At 45.2% G+C, this 21,498-nt stretch overlaps 1 protein-coding gene across 1 annotated transcript in view; it reads right to left on the bottom strand.

Moving 5' to 3' along the window:
* The window catches only part of CFAP58 (cilia and flagella associated protein 58), a 103,197-nt gene that overhangs the window by 65,516 nt on the left and 16,183 nt on the right, over positions 1–21,498 (bottom strand). The window contains 8 exon segments of the mRNA XM_026651098.1: positions 1,428–1,619; positions 3,910–3,992; positions 5,446–5,605; positions 7,717–7,854; positions 10,148–10,342; positions 12,674–12,830; positions 13,939–14,087; positions 19,259–19,540. Of these exon segments, the coding sequence (XP_026506883.1) occupies positions 1,428–1,619; positions 3,910–3,992; positions 5,446–5,605; positions 7,717–7,854; positions 10,148–10,342; positions 12,674–12,830; positions 13,939–14,087; positions 19,259–19,540 (1,356 nt within the window).

Genomic DNA, 21,498 nt, shown 5'->3' with positions numbered 1-21,498 from the left:
TCGCCACCCTCCTCCCGGCGCTCCGGCCGGCTGGGGAGAGCGGGCCCGCAGCCGGGCTCGCCGCCCTCCTCCTGGCGCTCCGGCCAGTCGGGGAGAGCGGGGCCCCGGCCGGGCTCGCCGCCCTCCCTGCGGCGCTCCGGCCGGCCGGGGAGAGCGGGGCCACGGCCGGGCTCGGTGCCCTCCCCTGCCGCGCTCCCCGTCTGGGGGGAGGGAGGGGCGGCGGGAGGCTTTTTTGCCTGGGGCGGCAAAAAAGCCAGAGCCGGCCCTGCATAAATGAATACAGAATACATCTCTTTCTCAGAAGTAACATGTAGGAGACCTAGGTTTGAATCTCAGACTATTTCTCAGTCCCGGAGCAGGGTGGTTGGGAGAAAAGCAATGGCAGCACACTCAGGGTACATCTACACAGCAAAAAAAAGACCTGCAGCAGCAAGTCTCAGAGCCCAGGTCAGCCGATTTGGGCTCATAGGGTGCGTGCTGCGGGGCTAAAGATAGTAGTGTAGATATTTGGGCTTGGGCTGGAGCCCAAGCTCTGAGACCCTCCACAAGCCCAAATCTGTTGACCCAGGCTCTGAGACTTGCGTTGCGAGGGTTTGTTTGTTTGTTTGTTTTTTGCTGTGTAGACATACCCACAGATCCCAGTGGCCTTGCCTGGCGTATCACTGCAACCTTGCATACCTGGCCTTGAGAATCACTATGGACACATTCACTGGACCTCCCAGACAGAGCGGAAACACAGTAATGTGTCTTCATACACTGAGAAAGAGAAGTGACTTAAGCAGGAAAAAGGAAGGTCTTGATGAAGGAGCAACTTTGATTTGAACCTAGGCCCCTGGAGATAGTAACCTGTAAGTAATTAATCACTGAAACAATTTACCAAGGGTCACGGTGGATTCTCCATCCCTGACAAGTTTTAAATTGAGATTGGATGTTTTTCTAAATATCTGCTCTAGGAATTATTTTGGAGAAGTTCTCTGGTCTGTTGTTATATAGGAGATCGGACTAAATGATCACAGTGGTCCCTTCTCGCCTTGGAATCTATAAATCTATGATCAGTTTGTAAAGATCACAATCTGGGGCAATACCAAGGCAGCAGAGCCAAAGAGAAGTTGGTTAAAACGTCAGGAAAATCTGGCAGAGGATGGACATGGCCAAAATTATTTTTAAACACATGGAAGATAGGGGAGGAAAAAAATATGCTAGCCTAGAACGGTGTACAAATGTACAAGACAGTCCTGTGTGTAATGATCTGCCTAAAACCCACCAGCTTTATTAAAACCTTTGTAAACTCTCTGCAGACCATTGATCAATCCTACCTATCAGCTAAATCTAAAATGTCAGGAACGGAATCTGCTCTCCCTCCAATTTTGAGAGGGAGAGAGAGAGAGAGATGGATGAATCTTGTGTGTACACAAATCATCTCATACCTTCTGGGTGAGTTCACTAGCTTCATTGATATAACGGTCTCTCTCTTTTTCCAGCTGGTAGATGATCTTCCTCTGCTTCTGAGCCTCATCCTTATAGTTCTGAATTTCTTCTTCCAAGTTCCTCTTGGACTGTTCGTGGAGCTTCACCAGGTTCAGCTGCTTTTGAGTGACACTGGCAGCCTTAAGCAAGTTCTGCAAAAAGAATCCCGAAACAATTACCATCCATGTCTGTCACTCCGAATGCTGCACTGTACACGCTATGTTAAACACTAGCTTCGGTCTGAGTGGGTGAAGGATGCCCTAGAGTCATTACACCTCATCAGATTCGCTAAATTAAAGACACTCGGTCTCCAAATATGACCATGAGAATGTCTCCATGAGTCTAAAGCAGTGGTCCCCCAACTTTTTACGGCATGCCCACCCTTACCCATAATATAATCTGTCCGTGCCCCCCCGGAAGCCAGGGCCAGGAACAGGACCATGGTCGGGGCCAGGGACCAAGGCCGGAGCAGGGGCTGTGGTTGGGGCCGCGGCTGGGAATGGAGCCACTGTTGAGGCCAGGAGTGGGGCCGAAGCCAGGAGTTGGGATAAGGTTGAAGGCCAAGGCCGGGAGCGGAGCTGCAGCTGGGCCATGGTGGGAGGCGTGGGCTGAGGCTGGGGGTGGGGCTGGGCCACAGCCAGGAGCTGGAGCGGAGCCACAGCTAGGATGCAGTCGGTGCTGACAGCTGGGGCCGTGGTCAGTAGCGGAGGTGTGGCCGGGAGCCATGGGCTCAGGTCAGGGTCAGGGCAGGGGCCAGGGATGGGGCTGGGGTCAGAAGTGGAGCTGGGGCCTGAGGCTGAGGACAGGGCCAGGAGCAGAGCCGGAGCTGGAGCTGGGAGCCAGAGCCGTGTCTGGGGGCAAGGCCGGAGTGAAGCTGGGGGCAAAGCAGGGCTGCTTAGCACTCCCTCCCCACCCCCAATGGGGGTTGGCCCAGGCTCCGCTGCACCCCGCCCTGAAAGTTCCTCTGCATGCCCCTAGGGGGGGCACACCCCACAGTTTGGAGACCACTGCACTAAAGAATGAGGCAGAGCCCTGTATTGGACTATTTTTTTAATCCTGCTCCCATCCCACCCTGCAATACCCACTCCCACCCACGCCCGCGTTGTTTCTTGCATTTTTATCCCGCTCCCACCCAAAACTTAGATCCCACAAATGCCGCAAGAGACAGATTCCCCATGCTACTTAAAAAACAACAAAACAAAAAGCAAAAAAACAACCCTCAGTTAATATATAATATACATAAAGGGAATTCGGACACAATTTTTACCACTCAAAGAATAAAACAAATCTCGCTTAAACCATGTAAAAAATACTTTAACTCCTGTTATAATAGACACTAAATTTCTTTCTATTCCTCACTTAAATTTAAGTATTAAAACCTTTATTTTTTTAAAAAAAAGAAAAACTTGCTTTACATTGCAGGAATTCTATTTATGATAAACTGAACCGAGATTTAGTTTTTTCCAGCAAATTACTGCAGTTTGGGGTTTTTTGCCCACACAGTATTGGCCTCAACAAAGTACATTTTACCCGCTCCCACTATTATAGCAGCAGGTCCTGTAGGACCCGTGAGCTCCCAGTCGTGCTAGAGGGCCCTAGAATGAGGCCATATTTTTGAATTGGAAGCTGGGATACTGATGTTTGCATTACAGAAGGAATGGAGAGGGTTGTTCAGGAGGGGGGATAATGAAGGCAGTGGGGAACACCTTCCAGTCTCATTTTCTAGTAACCAGGTTGAACTTGTAAACTGAGCAAGGCTGGCCTACAAGTCACAGAAGGAGAATAAACAGGACACCAAGATCTCAGTTTAATCAAGTTACTTTTCTAACCTCACTTTAAAAAATCCTTCAAAACTAAAGAATCAGTTTTTCACCTTCTTCAAAAGGTGACCCCGTAATAGACTCATTCAGGATGCAGAACAATGTTTGATTCTCAACCAAGTGAGGAACCTAAAGAATCACATTATAGAGTCAAATCTACCAAACTCAGTTTCGGAAATACCAATAAGCACAAGATATTATTGCCTGGTATAAGAACCCTGGACACATGAAAAATGGTCAGCATGAGAAATGAATCTAAATGGTGGCAGGAGAGATCAGGGTTAAAAACAGACAAGGCTGTGATGCAGACAGATGGTGTGTTTTTTATTAGCACAGCCCTAATTTGACTAGATTAACATTAAACTCAATATGTTGTAGATACTACAAGCAGAGGAGTAATCAACTGCTTAGAATATCAAATGACACGTTTGCAATAAAGGCAAATGCACATAACACTTACAGCCCCCTGCTGTTTTATATGCTAATACTAAGAAGTCCCTTTTGTGTTCACAGGTATAATGTTGTTTCAATTCATAGAAAGTGGGGGAGCATGGTTTAAGCTACAGACATCTCATATTCAAGGCAAGATATTTGTTTACCAGTGTTAGCAAAGCAAGCTCACCTTGTTTAATATGTCCCTTTCTCTCACCAGCTCATCTATGGCTTTCTTATCAATTTCTACCTGTCTTTTAGCAATCTCCAACTCTAAAAGCAAGAAAAAGACTATTAAACTCTGGGTTCAAATTGCGTAGCTGGAAAAAACAAAGGTCTGTGGACTTTTTAAAAAGCTTTATTAATATTATATAAATGGAGATATAATTTATGACCTCGATTTGCAAATTCAGGTGCCTAAATTTAGGGAAATTAATCCATATTTAGGCACTAGCGGAGCATTAGGCCAAGATTTTCAAAAGGGACTAGTGATTTTGGATGCCTCTGATTTTAACTTGAGACACCATAAAGGAGCTGGATTTTCAGAAAATGCTGTGCACTCTGAAAATCAGGTCATTTGAAGACATCTCAAGCTTGGCATCCAAATGGTGAGTCTCTTGAAATCACTAGTTCCTTTTGAACATATTGGATTTAGATTTATAGAGTTGTTTTAATCCCTCTTGGTCAAATCCAGGCCTGACATAAAAGGGCATAACTCCATTGGCTTCACTGGAGCTGGTCCCACTTAAGGCAATCTAGATTTGGCCCTTCATCCAAATAAACAGAAGAATAAATCACTAACAAAATAAGTAAGAGGAAATATGCGTCTGAAGGAGAAACTGACATGCTGATATCGGGAAGGCTGAGCTGCAGGCAACACAATGCACTGGAATGCATGAGAACCATCAAAGTTGCCAGGAGGTGCGTTATCTGTTGCCTTTCTCACCCATTCAAAGACAGAGCTGCATTTCCTGTGTCTTCCCTTTCACTCCAGCATGAGGCCCGATCTGATGAAGCAACAGCAGAATGGCTGTTCTCTTCGAGAGAGACCCTTACCTTTTCCAGTTATGGAGATATGAATATGAAAGACAGCATGTCCCATACATAAAGTCATATAAAATACTTCATGTCCCATATGTGCCGTCAGGTCAGTATACAACCTACAGACGAGGCAGAGCACAGGGAAGCTTTTACTGAGGCAACATGTCCACACTAGGTATATAGCAGAATGGGGCTTTATATTTCAGCACTTCGCTATCATTCAGTCTATTAAAACATTGTGCTAGAGTCATCTCTGTACTGGTATCATTGTAGGGGCACAAAACTGCTGGGGCAAAAGAATGCCCTGCTTGTGCCTTCTTCCAATCATCCCTCTGCATCAGGGGCTGGTGCACCGGCAACACAGACTGGCACAGAGACACACACCGTGAGGGTATTTCCTGGGGTGGGAAGGGTTACACCTGCCACACAAAGGGGCTGCAGATCAGGCCCTTTATATTTTCACCCAGCACATGCTGCACTGTGTGAAAATTCCAAAGACCTAGGAGACATATGTAAGGGCATTACAGCCATAGTGCCATGCAGGTCCCTTTCATATGGTCCCATACGGGGCACCGAAGAGGCATGAGCTTGACTTGGAGCATACACTAAATGAACATTATAACAAACAACACAACAGTGCCAACACAACACAACAGTGGCAACACAACAGTGCTTTGATTCCTACCTCTCTCTAGTCCAGAGATTTGGTTTTTTAGGGTATCCCTCTGGTGTTCTGCTTCAACTTTTTGTTCCTCTGCAACACGCAGTTTTCTCTGGATAACTTCTCTTACCTTGGAGAGTTTTGAAATTTCATGACGCATCTGAGTCACCTCATCCTCCCTCATCTGTGTAGAAACAGAAGGGAGAGCGGGTGAGAAGGACAATCCATTTAGAATCAATAAAAGGAAATGCTTCTTTGCTTAGCATATAGTTTCTTTACAGGACTCCGTGGCACAGGAGGCCACTAAGATGAATGCTGTGGCTGGATTTAGAAAAAGACTGGAGAATGGCACCACTATTAAAATAATTTAAACAAAGCCAGCTGAGGCAAGGAGAAAGGTAATCAAATCTCATGCTTCAGGGCATAAGAGAGATCAATAAAGAATTCCCAGCTGCAGTCCATGCACAGCACTGCACAACTGATTCCATGGATTAGGTCTGAGTAGCCTTGCCTTTCAATGAAACATCAGCTACTGGTGACTGATGGTCTGATCTGATTCTACATCCCTAAAAGCAGGAAGCTGTTAATCTACAACTTTAAAAACCAAATCTTTGAGTCCACATCACGTTATGGAATCAGGAAATGAAACTATTGATCCAAGACACTGCACTAAAATGTTGCCAGTAGCGATCACTGCACTAGTGACTGCAGCCAATTAATACATCAGAAATAATCCCCACATCTACTAAGAAACAAATATACAATTGCCCTGCAGTTGCAGCAACACCATCACATTTTAAGCCTTCCACATCACAGTGTGCACTGCCCCATTCATAGAATCAGTCACTACTAGGGACCTAATCCTGTGAGGTGCAAATACCTCCTGTGAGGAACTGTCAGCAGGACTTGGGCACACTCAAACACTGGACTTCAAGAAATTTGCAAACATTTCCATCACTCGGTGCTAGAGATGCTTAGTACAATGCTAGAGGTGTCTGCACACTGCAGGATCAGGCCCCACCTACAGCACCCACCATAATGGGGTCATGGCCCATGACTAGGGCACCCACAAGCTACCGCAATACAAATAAATAATAACTGGACAGCACCTTAACAATGAATTTTCAGAAATCTGTGCTCATAATCCGATGAAGTGTTGAGCTCCAACTTCCACTGAACTGAGGATCGGGCCCTTACACGGCTAATATCTGCCTTTCCACCCACCTTGAATCTTGTAATCAGTTCCCATTTGAACACATTGTTTGTTCAATTTTATGCAAAGATGATACTGCTGGGAATAACAATTATGCTAGCTAACCGGGCAGAGTAATCTGTTTTTTCAATAGGTAATAAAAGTGCCCTTCCAGTGTGCACAGCAATACAACAGAAAAAGAAACTCCTACAGTGAAATCTCACTGGGGTTCCGGAACAGGGTCTTTATGTTACATTAGCTCTGGACAGATCTTCTAACATGTCTGTTGTCGTTTGTTTTCATTGTTTTAACCAATAGTGCCCACTGCAAGAAAGCTTCCTATCAGCAACTGACTTCTTTTAATTAGCTGAATCAGTTGTACTTTACTAAAGTTTGATCACCTATTCCTTTTCTGTCCTGTTTTCTGACATAGCCAGTGTTGTAACTGCAGCCATGCTCTTGGCTGGGGGAGGACAGATTCAGCAGACATATAGTAATAATATCTACAGTGCCTTTCATTCCCAAAAGCTCTTGAAATGCTTTAAAAACCGTATGTAGCAGTCACTTTACCCACTGATGAAATGCAGCTACCTCTGGAGTGGTGCAAAACAGCTTTTTAACAGTGCACAGCAACACAAGATAACGGTTTAGGTCAGCAAGCAAACAACAACATACTGATTTGTATTTAACTTCCCCAATTGATGCCAAAGAGGAAATTTAAGAAGGCAGGATGTGGTTACCTACATTGGAATTTGGCTGGGGCAGTTATTATTCCTATATATTATTGGCTTCCCGCAGCACTCACAATATGCTAATCACTATACAAACATAAAGGAAGGCACAGCCTCTCCCCCAAAGGCCTTACAATCTAAAAAAAGCCTTTGCCTTTGTGAAAAATATCATGAGGTCTTTAATGATCACAAGTAATCAGGACCTCAGTTTTATGTCTCATCTGAAACAGCACAGTATGATCTGGTACTAGACTGGGATGCTGGTATAGTACTGACTCAGAGGGAAGAATGTCATCTACTGAATCACCAGCATCAAATTCCCGACAGCAGAGGGATATGTCTGATGCCATGCAAATATGAGCTGGTACTTACTTTCAGCTCCACTGTTTTCTGCTGGTTCTCCTGTGTTATTTGTTCAAAGGCCATGCTGTGCTGCTCGTTCTCTTGCTGGAGTTTAGAGTTTCTCGTCTGAAATTGCTCAAGTTCTTTGGCAGCTCTTTCATTCAGGATCTGTTAGATTATGAAACAATCCAGATAATTCTTTTAAATCTAATTCTAATGTATCTACATAGACAGACTGGCAGCACCTTGAGTCGCCCTGGGGGATCAGAGCTACTGAAGATTTTTCTCTTGATAGAAATTGTTCTTTATCCCTGATGAAATGATTAATGTGCCCAGAAATATGATAAATGTTCAACGGCTGGGAAAAATGACAAGGTAGCCAGCATCATTTTCTCTGGGAGCTTTGCAAGTCTCCCTCACAGGTGGTGGATAAATATTTTAATGCCTCTTTGCCATTTGGCAGGCATCACATACCCAGCAACTCGCTACAATCATTGCAAATGAGTATGAGATTCAAATAATTTTAATCATCTGAGGGGCAGGGGAGCTCTATTTTAGCCAGCAAATCCTACATTAATAGGCCTATAACACTTCCTGGAGTGCGCAGTTTGCTGACATCAGGGCACAGCTATTTTCCCCCTTTAATCTGTCTTCAATCAAAAGCCCAGAACAGCAGTTTCATGGTTTATACGGAGAATATATATTTCGATATTGGAGCTGCCAGACTTTTCTTCTGCTTGATGGGACTTCCCCTGGCAGACATTACTTTATAAGTGAGGAAAGAACTATCATCATATTTTTCGGTTCAAGCATCTATGTGTGGCAGATCAATGTGTACCGTGCTGTTTAAAAAAAAGGGTGTGTGGGGGATTTCCCACCCCCATTGCGTGCTGGGAGCACAGAGAGATATGGGAGGTGAGCATAGTGACTTCTGCAGCATAGAAGAGCCAGGACTCAGTTGTAATGACTATGAAAGGGATTCTTTATTGGAGCTGCTGCGGTTCTCTGACATAGGGTCATAGAATCACAGAAGATTAGGGTTGGAAGAGACCTCAGGAGGTCATCTAGTCCAACCCCCTGCTCTCCCTAAATCCTGGGCTAAGAAGCCATGGACAGAGTACGGAAGTGATGAGAAAGCATTAGAGAAGGGTATGACAGAGCATGTTCCAGTTGCTGTGTGTAATAAGGGCCTCTTGGGGATATCCGAGCTAATAAACCTTGGACTGGGTTTGGTGGATCCTGGAACTGTTCTCCAGGGCTGCGCCAGACCCAATCCCGTTTTGAGAAATAATCGAGTTTTCCCTTCAACTATTCATGTGAATTGTGTTTTATTTAGACTTTATACTGAATTAACAAAAACATTGACAAAGGCTTCTACCCACACTGACTCTTAGACCTGAGGGGACGATAGAACCATAAATTTATAAGACACACACAACTCCTCCAAAACTTTCCCTTGAGGAAACATTGCTTTATAATTATTAGATCTCTTATGCTATTTACTGAAATTGCTTCTGTGGGCGCTTCTCAGAGTCATGGGAAATAGATGAACGATACAAACTAGTAGCAAAACACTGCTTTAGGACTTTGCCAGAAAACCGGTTTGAAAACAGTACTTGGTTAAAAAAATAAAAAGACTTAAGACAATACTTCACACTCCTCTAGAGACTTTTATAATGTTTATACAAACATTCATTAGCTAAACTTCACCGTAAATTTGAGCCGTAGGTAAGTGTAATTTTTCCCAGTTTTCCGATGGGGAAACCAAAGCACAGAGGTTTCCCAACACAACACAGCAAGTCTTTTGCAGAACTGGGAATATAATCTGAGTCCAGACTGCCAGTCTGCTGCTCTGACCACTACATCACACCAGCTTTGGGATATTTGGTCCCAATCACTGTGGTCTTTGCGAGAAGAGTCCTAAAAATCGTCATCAACCAGGTGGAAAACCAAACGCCTTTAAGAGTGAAAAAAATAACTTGTCCATAAGAAAAGGATAATACTGGACTGTCATGCATTACTATTTTAATTAGGATTTAAACATCAAGACTGATATTTTCAACACAGCCTAAGGGATTTAGGCACTCTAATTCCCGTGGATTTCGTTTGCATTTGGGCACCTAAATCCTTTAGGTTCCAATGTAAATACCAGCCTAACATACTAACATGATTGAAGCAGAACATATCTGCATTCTGGCCAGAGTACAGAAAGTCGCCTTTTACCATACATAATGATCCTGAGGCCATTTCTTGCCACAAATCTTTAGGCACTACTCCTTGTTGATTTCAATGGGGGCTTCTGTTTAGTATGATATAGCCCCTCCAGTGACAGAGAGATCATCTTGATGATCTAATGGGTCTTCTCCATCCCTCCTTCTATTATGAATTTCCTCTGTGTCTGACATCTGACCCTGATACTATTACCAGTTTGTGTTGGAGATAACAGAATCACCTACTGTACCTTCTGTTCCTTGAGCTGCTGTTCCAGTTTTAGGAGCTCTTCTTTGTTCTTCAGCACATGCTGCTGCAGCGCCTTTATTTCACTCTGCTTGTTGTCCATTTCCACTTGAATGTGTTTAAGCTCCTTCTCCAGTTTGTCCTTCTTTCGAGACTCCCGGGATGCCTCATTCTGACGCATCTGGATTTCCTGCTGGAACTGCCATCACACAGTGACAGAAGAAAGAAAGAAGTTAGGGCCTTGCCTGTCTTTGATTCAAACAAATCAGGTACAGTTGCCCTTTATTCTTATTGTGCTTACCTTTGAGACCCAGTGGCTTTTGTTTAATACTGCCTTCCACTGGATGGAATACGGAAGAACCGCTCAGAGGTAAACAGGCTCCCCTCTTAGGAGAGCTATGTTTTTGGAACCCCAGATGATGGGCTCAAATGATGAATTACAAGGATTTCTTAGTCATCAATCACCATACCCTAAAAGAATCCAGCCAGAAGGCTCTGATGGATTCAACAGAGCTGAGGATACCTACCCCAGCTGAGAGTACCTGCCACCCAAACGCCATGGTTTTGACCCTGAGGACTAACAGCAAGAACATTCCAGTAGGGATCCGATGGGGCTTTTCGGATGTTTTCATTTGTAAGTTACCCCATCTGATCCTTGGTTTACAGTCACCACACTAACTTGGGCTCCAAGCTATGTTGCCAGGGCAATGGTTTTGCTTATTGTACCTCACCAAACAAGCCATTTTTATAAACATTTATTACACACAAGTAAACAGTAAAGAAGGAGGGGGAAGCCAGATCACCAAGGCAACATTCATTGCAACATCTGCTCTTACTCCCTGCCTCTCTCTATAATCTTTTAAAAGGAAAAGCCCCTCACTTAACAGACTATAATGGTGTCAACTATCTTTTGCCTCCCTGGCCCAGCACCCCTCAGAGCCAGCAGGGGACGGGGAAGAGTCCGGATGGGCTGGTCCACCACGGACCATTCTAACCAGCACAGAATAGAGCAGCCCTGTGCAGCTCCACCTGAGCCAAGGCCACCACTGCCTGCCCCTTCAGCTGTGCCAACCACGAGCTAAGGATGGAGCCCTCTGTCTCAGGGTTGTAGCTCAGTTTCTGGAAGGGCCAAAGCACGCTCCACGGCACACAACCTATCAGTGATGACGACCAATGAGCAAAAAGTTTGGCTCTCTGGTTCTGTTAAGCATCCCAGCTTTTTAAGGCTCCTTCCACTGATTCTCCCCTCCCTCTCTGTGGCCCTTCCCTACTCCTCCAATGTTTCCCTCCCTTCGATAAGCTCACAGACCACTCCCTCCTAATAGCCTTCAACAGACCTGGGTTCTCTCCCTGCTTAAGGTAGACAACAGTAGACAACAGCTCCTCTTCCCAATGACCACTGCCATCCCATGAAGATCTCATCATGCGACCTAGCAGATCCGATGGTCTACTTGTTGAGCCACGGATACTCTAATTTCAGATTTCATGGCTCTGTGCCTCAGAGGCAATGCGTGGCCCAGGAACACATGATCTGGACTTGCTAGAGTCTAGATAAAAGGTTGCCAGAAGTGATGGGCTTCTGGGACCCACTTCCTTTGGATGATCCCACTGAAGGGCCCCAGGGCAGGTTGCAGAGAGTGGACTGTGACTATGGTGAGAGCAGAGAAACAATGGGATCTGATTCCATGAAGAGTAAAACATACCTGTAAGTCTAAGGGCTGGGGAAGGTCTTCTCCAGTAAATGTCTGAAAATGTTTTCCCCTGCTTGATATCATCTACTCTCTGCTCAGGAAGTGAGAAACCAGGACTTGATATGGAACCCAGGTGTCCCACATGGCAGTGCAGAGCATGACCCCAGGCCTGCTTTACTGTTTATGCCTGACAAGAAGCCCTGGTGCTAGCTAGAAGGATATATCCACCTCTCTTTGTTTTTCCACTCTTGATTTCAGGTCTCTCCTTCTTGCCTCCTCTTCCTTCTGCTGTCTCTTTCTCCCCTCCAAAACACACTCTCATTATTTTCTTTCACCTCTCCTTCCCCTATTGAATTTCTCCTTTCTGCGTATGGGAGCCTCCCACTGTCCCCTGGCCTCTTGCTCTCTCCCCCTTTACATGTCCCCTTACATATTCTCAGCCTTCTACACCTCCAGCAGGCTTCTGTAGTAAGAGGAACATATTCACAGTATGATAACCCTCAAGGATAGGAAACCTCCTGCAGACACGGAAGCTTCAAATGCAGAAGGGGACAGCCTCAAAGCGAGAGGAAACTATGACTTAGATATCTCCTTCAAATGCAGGAGATTTGGCAACTCTGGAAGGAGTCAATAGTTGACAAACTGCTTTGCAAAGAAAATAGCAGAGAAATAAGGCAAAGGATGTAAAGCACTGATGATGAACTCCTCACTGAGCCTCCTGAAAAGGTCTGGGATGTGAAATGGCCGGTAGCAGCATAGTAGTTAATGGAGATCAATTACAAAGGTGGGGAATGGTTCAGGACAAAGACGACTACTGCAACCTGGTGAGCTGCACAGACCTGAGCAATGCTTTGTTCCGCCTCATTTTTTGCCCTCTCTGTTTCTTGCTGTTGCTCTGTAGCTTGGATTAGACTTTCACGTAACTTCACAACCTCTGACAGGAGCTGGTCTCGCTCCTTTGTTACTTCTTCCTTAAACCTCAGCAAATCCCGGATACTGGAAGAAAGGAAATAATAGTCAAGCAATGTCGCTGTCTCCTTTGGGCTCTCTCTGATACCAGAACAAGCTGTTTTGTGATGATTGGGAGTTTAAAAGTCACTTATTTCATTTTGAACAGATTTTGAATTAGTCCACTGCAGCTGCCAATCAAATACATGAGCTACCTACTATATTCATTAAAGAGTCATGATCAAGGCAGATAGACCCAAAATTTAACCTACCACTCCATAAATAATACTGTCTTTATTTTCACTGCCCTCTTGGGTCTAAAAATCCCACCAATTCCCCCAAACAAGGGTTGTAACAGACAAAAATTCCAGCTTCTCCACCCTGTGCCCCTTGGAAAGTCTTTCAGCCACCTCATTTTTGCACTATTTTCCAGGTTCCCTGTGCTGCTGCGTCCACTCTCTTTGCAACCCATCTGGCTGGGGTGACTGTACTGATGAGGTCTTGCTGCTGCACAAGTCATAAATAAATGACACTTCCTGATCTGAGGAGCTAGCAGTCAAACTCTCTTCGTATTATGGCAGCGCCTACAGGCCCCAACTGAAATCAGAGCCTGGGGGGGCCTGTCAGGGGGCAGGGGTGTGGAGAGTGGTCGGAGCAGTCAGGGGACAGGGAGCAGGGGGGGCAGATGGGTTGGGGGTTCTGGGGGGGGGGGGGGGGGGGCCGGGGGAGGGGTTGGGTGGGCGTGGGAGTCCCGGGGGCCTGTCTGGGGGCGGGGGTGTGGATAAGGGTCGGGGCAGTCAGGGGACAGGTAGGGGGTAAGGTCCTAGGGGGGCAGTTAGGGTGGGGGGGTCTCAGGAGGGGGCAATCAGGGGACAAGGAGCAGGGAGGCTTAGGTAGGGGGTGGGGTCCTGGGGGGCAGTTAGGGGCAGGGGTCCCAGGAGGGGGCAGTCAGGGGACAAGGAGCGGGGGGGGTTGGGGATTCTGAGGGGGGCAGTCAGGGGGCGGGAAGTGGGAGGGAGTGGATGGGGGCAGGGTGGGGGCGGGGCTGGGGTGGGGCTCCCCCCCCCCCGTGTCCTCTTTTTTGATTGTTGAAATATGGTAACCCTATTCAATGGGCATTGGATCAGGCTCTCTCTCCTTCATGGAGATAACTTACTTGTGCTCTTGACCCAGTGATAATCCAGATCCTTGCTCCACTAATTTAGTCAGGTTCATAATTTCCTCTTTCAGTGAGAGAATGGTTTCCTTTGCTTTCTGCTCCTTGTCATAGGCTGCATCCACCATTTTCCAGGCCTTTTCAATCTCCTGGGGAAATCATGGGAAAACAGTTTAGCAAATTAAATTGGATAGAAGTGAGGTTTTTACCCACGAAAGCTTATGCCCAAATAAATCTGTTAGTCTTTAAGGTGCCACCAGACTCCTTGTTGTTTTTTAAAATGAAAACTAATTATGTTTTGTCTTGGTTAATTAATAATACAGGTTTTGGTGGACTATTCGCTGTGGTCAGTGCATATTATACTAGGTCAGTCAAGCGCTATCCATTTATACTCAATTGAGGATCTGGTCCATTTTCTCTAATAGACACACTGGCCTTTACATTTGCAAAGTCTTGTTGTAAGATTTTGGTTGCATGACTCCCACTGAAGCCAATGGGAGTTTTATGGCCAAAAACTCACTCAACTCTGAGGCTACGTCTTCACTATGGGGGGGGTCGATTTAAGATACGCAAATTCAGCTACGCGAGTAGCATAGCTGAATTCGACGTATCCGAGTCAACTTACCCCGCTGTGAGGAGGGCGGCAAATTGACCTCCGCGGCTCCCGTCGACGGCGCTTACTCCTACCTCCGCTGGTGAAGTACAAGCGTTGATTCGGGGATCGATTGTCGCGTCGCGACAAGACGCGATAATTCGATCCCCAAGAGATCGATTTCTACCCGCCGATTCAGGCGGGTAGTGAAGACGTAGCCTGAGACTTCATGTCTTAAGGGATATTAAAAAAATCACAAATCTGTCTTAAAATGTTTCATCTACTCTAGTTACAAGTAACACCTAAAATCATTATAACTGAGATTAGAGTAGGAGAAAAAAGACTTTTTTCCAGTTTATTTTGTGCATTTGTTGACGGGACTGTCACAGATCAGTGCAACTGCACCTGTATTCCCTCTCCATGGTCCCTCAAGGCCATCCAATACCTGTCACAGAGACTATTTTCACAAAATCACTTCAGTTGTTTCCCGTGTAGAGTTAGTGCGGCCCTGCTTCAGCAAAGCACTTGAGCATGTGCCTAACTTTAAGCCCGTATATAGTCCTATTGACTTCACATGTCTTAGTTTAAGCAGTACACCTCTACCCCGATATAACATGAATTCAGATAAACGCGCTAAAGCAGTGCTCCGGGGGGGCGGGGCTGTGCACTCCGGTGGATCAAAGCAAGTTCGATATAACGCGGTTTCACCTATAACGCAGTAAGATTTTTTGGCTCCCAAGGACAGCGTTATATTGGGGTACAGGTGTACTTAGAGCTGTAATGGAACTACTCTGTGCTTACATTTAGGCAGATGTTTACATATTTTGCAGAATCGGAGTCCTAGTCAGCCTCCTTTGGTTGTAGGTGGGTTTTTGTTGTTGTTGTTGTTTTTTGGAGGGAGAGCTGGGGGGGTGTCTGGAGAGAGGAAAACTTTTTGTAATAGGAAAATGTGGTTGTGACACCACAAAAATTGCCAGATGACTAAGGCACAGTTGCCGTATCTGAAACTGCTTTTAACTTTTTTTTAAAATTTACTAGATTCCATGTTAAGAGTGTCCCTTTAATATCTTATGAAGGTTGTGTAACAAACAGATGGAAGTAAGGAAGTTAACAGTCAAGGCTGGTAATTGTCTCTAACTCTCAGTATTGTGGGAGAAGACAAGGAAGGCAAGCCAAAAGTACTAATTAAGAATCAAATGCCAGACTTACTAGGAGTTTGGAGACTTGTCTCAGATTTAGACCCCAAACCTTTCAGTGCAACTCTGTATAGACATTAGGGTCTGCGCTAGTAGATCCCGATATCAGGGCTCCCATCCAACTCCCACTAAAGTCATGGGGAATATTTTTATTAACTTCATTTGAAACTTGCAACTTTACTCAGGTGAGTATTCTCACAGAAGTCAATGGGGCTACTCAGGTAAGTAATGATTGCTCACCTGAAAGTAAAGGTTACAGGGTTGGGCCTGTAGATCCTTATGCTCTCTATGACAAAAATTCAGTTTGCATACACACTGATCTAGGGCAATATGTAAACAGGAGACATCCTGAATGGGATTTTGCAATTTACTTTAGCTGGAACAGGACCAAGCCTAATGTTACCTAATTGTAGTAATCTGTTTCTACCTTCAGGTGGAGGAATGGGAGGTTGCTTCTTTTACATTCAAGATTAAAAGAAAGGAAATTTCTGATGATGGAAACCTCTGTTTTTAAAAAATCACATATTACTCATTGGAAAGATAGGACTTGGAAAATACAGAGCATGTCATAATCTTTTAGATAATCAGATTATAATTAGTAATTTAAAAATGCATTGCAGTTTATTGCATAATTAACGCCAGAGACTAAGCTATACTTGATGTTTGTACTAACGGTCGTTCAGAAAATGTGTGGAAAAGATTTCTGGTAATTTTGAAGCAGCTAGTTCATAAACTGTAACTGCTTCACTGTACTGGTGTTTAAGTAACAAAAGTGATTGCACCCATTTAAATTTTTAAAGACTGAGGGCTTGCCTACACATTCAGTGTTGCAGTAGTGCTTAGTGAAGACACTACCTGCAGGGATGGGAGAGCTTCTCCCATTAGCATAATTAATCCACATCCCTGAGTGGTATCTATGTCAACGGGAGAAGCCCCCCCATTGACACAGCGTTGTCTACACCAAGAGTTCGGTCAGTATAACTGCATTGCTCAGGAGTGTGGATTTGCCACATCCCTGACTGATATAGTTATACCGACATAAGTCTGTAGTGTAGACCACGCCTGAAAATGAGTAGTGCTGGTTAACAGCTCTGGAGAATGAAGTCCTGTTAGCCAGAGCAAGGGCAGTGCAGGCTTCTGATGATGTCCCGCCATCCTAACCTGGTGGGACATCTCTAGAGGCAAGTGTGAAATTCATTCTCTGTGCTTCAATTCAGTACTTAGCTCTTTGTTGACAGTCACATCAGAGAAGCTATTATTTGAAGTATACATAAGAAAATGGATTGAAACCATAAAACACTGCGCTGAGCAGCCTCAAATGGTAACAACTATTGATCACTATTGACCTGGGCCACTTTCCTGCAATCTTTCTAAAGAGTCAGGCCTCTGCACCTGAACACTTCAACAGGACTTCACAAGGTGCCTGGGTCTGCTTCTGCTGTTCAGACTGCAGGACTAGGGCCTTCTTTTGGATTTGACCTAGTGATCTAGAAGGAAAAGGCTCTGCACCCATTACCTCCATGATCCAGCCACTCACCAACATTTAGGTCTTCATTTTTATTGTTTTTACAGGAACAGCCCCAAGAGAATTCTCCTTTCTCTAGCACACACTGTGACAAAAGACCCAGGGCACGGCCACAGCTGGCCCAAGTAAGCTTACTGAGGCTTGCGGGGTTCAGACACTGTGGCTATAAAACTGCAGTGTAGACATTCAGGCTAGGGCTAGAACCCTGTCTCTGAGACCCTGCAAGGATAGGAGGGGTCTCAGAGCACAACTCCAGCTCAAGCCCAAGTGTCTACACTGCAATTTTTAGCCCTGCAGCCTGAGCCCCGCAAGCCCAAGTCCGCTGACCTGGGCTCTGAGACTCGGCGCTGCAGGTTTTTCATTGCAGTATAGACATACCCACTGAACCATCAGCATGGATTGTTGATTTTGTTTTAATTTAGTAAAGGAAATATGCCTCAAAGTTCTATTGGGATTTGAATCTACTTGATCATTTGCATTATGCACATCTGACGAGCTTTTCAAAGTAACTAGCTAGTGAAATGACAGTGAAGAACAGTGAAATTAGGATTAGTCATAGGATTCCTTTTCAGACAGCAAAACAGCATGCAATTGTGAGGGTACGCTGAAAAAAATCAATAGCAACTGAAGAGTTTCTCAAAGACATGATAAGAACATTTTTGTAACAATGTCATAGTGATACCTGAATATTAGCCCAAAGATTAAGCCTGTTAGCCAAGCTGAACAATACCTGTGCTCTATGCTCCCACATCAGCACATCCCTGTGCTTTAAAAGGATAAGTTATGAGCTGCTTATTGTGCACTGTCTCTCTAACTGTAACGTATTGTCAAGCACCCTTCCCACGCCAGTCTCTCGGCTGCTACAATGGTGTGTGCTGTTACCCTGTACATCCCTTCAGCCTCATGGGTGCTGAGATTAGCAGAGATAATATCCTTCCCACTCTACCCCTCTTCAGCTTTATGGCATTTGTGAGAGGGTTTCTCTGCTACTCTATCACCCTCCCCAGCTTCCACTTTTTGAGTCTACTTCCCCATGAAGAGTTCCAGTGCCTGCCTCCACTCCTGCTGAGAGATTGCCCAGATAGGAGCAGAGTGAAATTGACATGATTCACATCAGTTTCACAACTGTCTACAAGGATCTGATTAGCAACAGGAAAAACCTGCAAGATTCTAGACCGTTTTCATTCTGCCGCAACTTAGGAAAGCCCTGAGCAGTAGCACAGGCACAATAACATCTCCTGGGTGTGGTGTTCTGTCCCATCTAGTGACACCGAGACCACTTAGAGAGCTATTAATGAGTCTACTCTACAGCCTTAGCTAAGAGGCATAGGGCTTTTAGCTCATGCAGTAGAGGCTCATGCACTGAGGTCCCATGTTCGATCCCGCCTGCCAATGACCAGGGTCTGTCAGTGTTACATCTGCAGACTTGGGATGACAGCACTCCCAAGAATTTACACTCAGATCACATATGGAAGGTTGTCTTCTCAAACATAAGGACAAAAAGCTTAGTATTTTTAATGAAAATTTACAAAAGTTGATGACACTCTCCTGGGGAAAAATCCTACTTGCAATAGGCAGGTGAATTTTTCATGTCTTGCCAATATTTAAAATGTATATAGCATTTCAGAAACATCAACTAAATAATCTCAAAATGCCCTTGTGAAGTATTTAATATTACTCCCATTTTACAGATAAATCAGCTTAGGCACAGAATTAGTAACTCCTTTGAAGCCAACAGAGTAAGAGTGGCTTGTGTAAATAAGCACAAAATTAGACTGATAGATGTTAAGAGACATGCCCAATGCAACTCAGCAAGTCAGTAGCAGAGCAGAGGTTAGACAGAAGGGTTCAGCTCCCAACTCTATACTCAGTCCACTAGCTCACATCACTTTGCTATTGCAGAACTACATCTTCAAGACATTGAACTGATGAAAATTTTCCCTCAGCTTACTTCTGGGTCCTCCATTAAATATTTTCTGCTCATATTTAATTCTATTTAAATTTTACCCTCTTCAGTGATGTTATCGTCGTCTGATCATCTTGAGAGAGCTTCAGGGCTGCAGCCACTTTAGCCGAATTCACCACAATCTCAGCATTCAGCTCCCTGCATTTTGACATGAGACGCCTTTCATTTTCGTAGGATTTCTTCATAACCGTGTGGAGCTTCTCATATTCTATCCGGAATTTCTCCAGACTTTTATCTCCCATAAGTTCACTGATGACTTCTTGGAAGTCTTTTTCCAGTGCTTCGAAGGCATTTTCTTCTACACACAGTCTGTCAGACCTTTCCTGTATTAAATAAGGTGGATAATCAATTAGCAAGAGGAGTTCAAAAATCTCAGTTTTTCCAGCCGATGACCACAAGAGATAACAGCAATATATTAATGACAGCTCATTGGTAACTAACCATGATGTAAACCTTCTGTGTAGCAGCTCCCTCCCGTATGAAATTCACATTCCAGTCTATTTTTTAAATAGATATCCATTAATTCTACTGAAATAACTTGATCTTCAAACAGTTGGAGCTGCTGAAATTGAGCATTACTACTCTAAAACTAGGTCTAAAAAGAAGCCACTGTTGCTATAACCTTTAAACTTGCATCAGCTACTTACTTAGCTGAGCATTTTAACCCCAATTCTTCTGTGTACCCCACATCCTCCAGTCAGATATATGCTCTCTGCAAAGATATTTCCAGCATATCATTGTCTCTCAGCTCTGCCACTGACAGTATCATCCCATTATCAGGAAGTTCTACAATTGGCCCTTTCACCCAGGGAGTTTTGATTAATCTCAGCTATGTGGACAAATTTTGCCAGCCTGGGGTCTGGAGACCCAACTCAACAGTTATTGATAGCATTTTCCTATTTTCATGGTAGTGAGAATTCCATGCTAGTCTGAGAAAACTACCCTCTCAAACCTTGCCCCCTCTCCCCGTCAAAAAACCCTATAGATATAGGTTACCAAGTCAGAACACTCAGGGCCACATTCTGCTCTCCTTACTCACACAAGTAGTCCCACTGATTCACAGGGGGAAACTTGGTGAATAAGAATAGCAGGATTTATTCCTCCCAATTACTTGGGATTACATGGAACCGAGTTTCTCAGGATATGTGGATAACCAGGATATGTGGACACCAGATCCTCACCCACCCATCCATCCACCAAAATTTAGGTAAATTCAGATCTAGATTTAAACCCTGTGATTCAGCCTTTTCTCTATGCCAAACTGAACTAGGACACTGAGTCCAAATCCTCCATATCTCTGCAGAGGTTCTGACTGGGATTTGATTCCAGATTCAAACCAGAGGTCCATCTTTATTTGAAATTCTGTAGGAATCATAGGATGAAACGGAGCAAAGGAAATGTAATCTGAATATCAGAAAAAGAAAAGAGTTCCCAACAGTGTGGAATAGTGGGAGCCGTAATCGGCCAAACCTGCAGCAGGCAAACAAACTGGCCCGGCCTGCCAGGGTGCTTACCCTGGCGGGCCGCGGGCCAAAGATTGCGGATCCCTGACTTAGAGATTAATGAGACTGCTACAGCATTAGTTAAGGGCCATGGGGCTTTTATCTCATGCAGTAGAGACTCATACACTAAGCTCCAGCGATCTTAGGTTTGAGATCCCACCCTGCAACAACTGGGACTGGGACTTGTCAGTGTTACCTCAGCCCACTGCACTGCTCTCATAGGGAGGAGGACGGGAGTGGGTCGCAAGGGGTGCCAGACCCAGCAAAGGAATGTCTTTATTAATTGGGTTGCTGAAGGGCACACTTTCAGCACGATCTTACCAAAGTTGCTGCTCCCAGATTATGACAGACATCCCTGTCTTTTCTCAGAGTACTTTAAACACCATGGTTAGGCACTTGGGGACACTTACATTGGTGACACTTACACAGGAGCGCCAAGCCACAGGGCTGAGATGGGCTGAGATGCTAATGAAGGAAGGGGCAGGACAGAGAGGGGGGAGGAGAGAAGGGGATAGGGAGGAGAGGGCAATGGGGGTAGCGAGGGGGGGTGCTCAGGGAGGGGGAGGGGATGGGGAGGAGGAGGAGGAGAGAAGGGGGGAAAGAGGGCGATGGGAAGAGGGGAGGGGAAGGGGAGAGGGGGAGGGGAGAAGAGGGGACAGAGAAGGCGATAGGGAGGAGAGGGCAATGGGGGTGGCGAGGAGGATGCTCAGGGAGGGGGAGGGGAGGAGGAGGAGAGAAGAGAGGGGAAGGGAAGGCGAGAGAGGGGTGCAGAGGAAGAT

This window comes from Terrapene carolina, unplaced genomic scaffold (genome assembly GCF_002925995.2).
Source record: "Terrapene carolina triunguis isolate 2854851 unplaced genomic scaffold, T_m_triunguis-2.0 Scaffold95, whole genome shotgun sequence".
Lineage (NCBI taxonomy): Eukaryota > Metazoa > Chordata > Testudines > Emydidae > Terrapene > Terrapene triunguis.
This window is presented reverse-complemented; position numbering and strand designations above follow the sequence as displayed.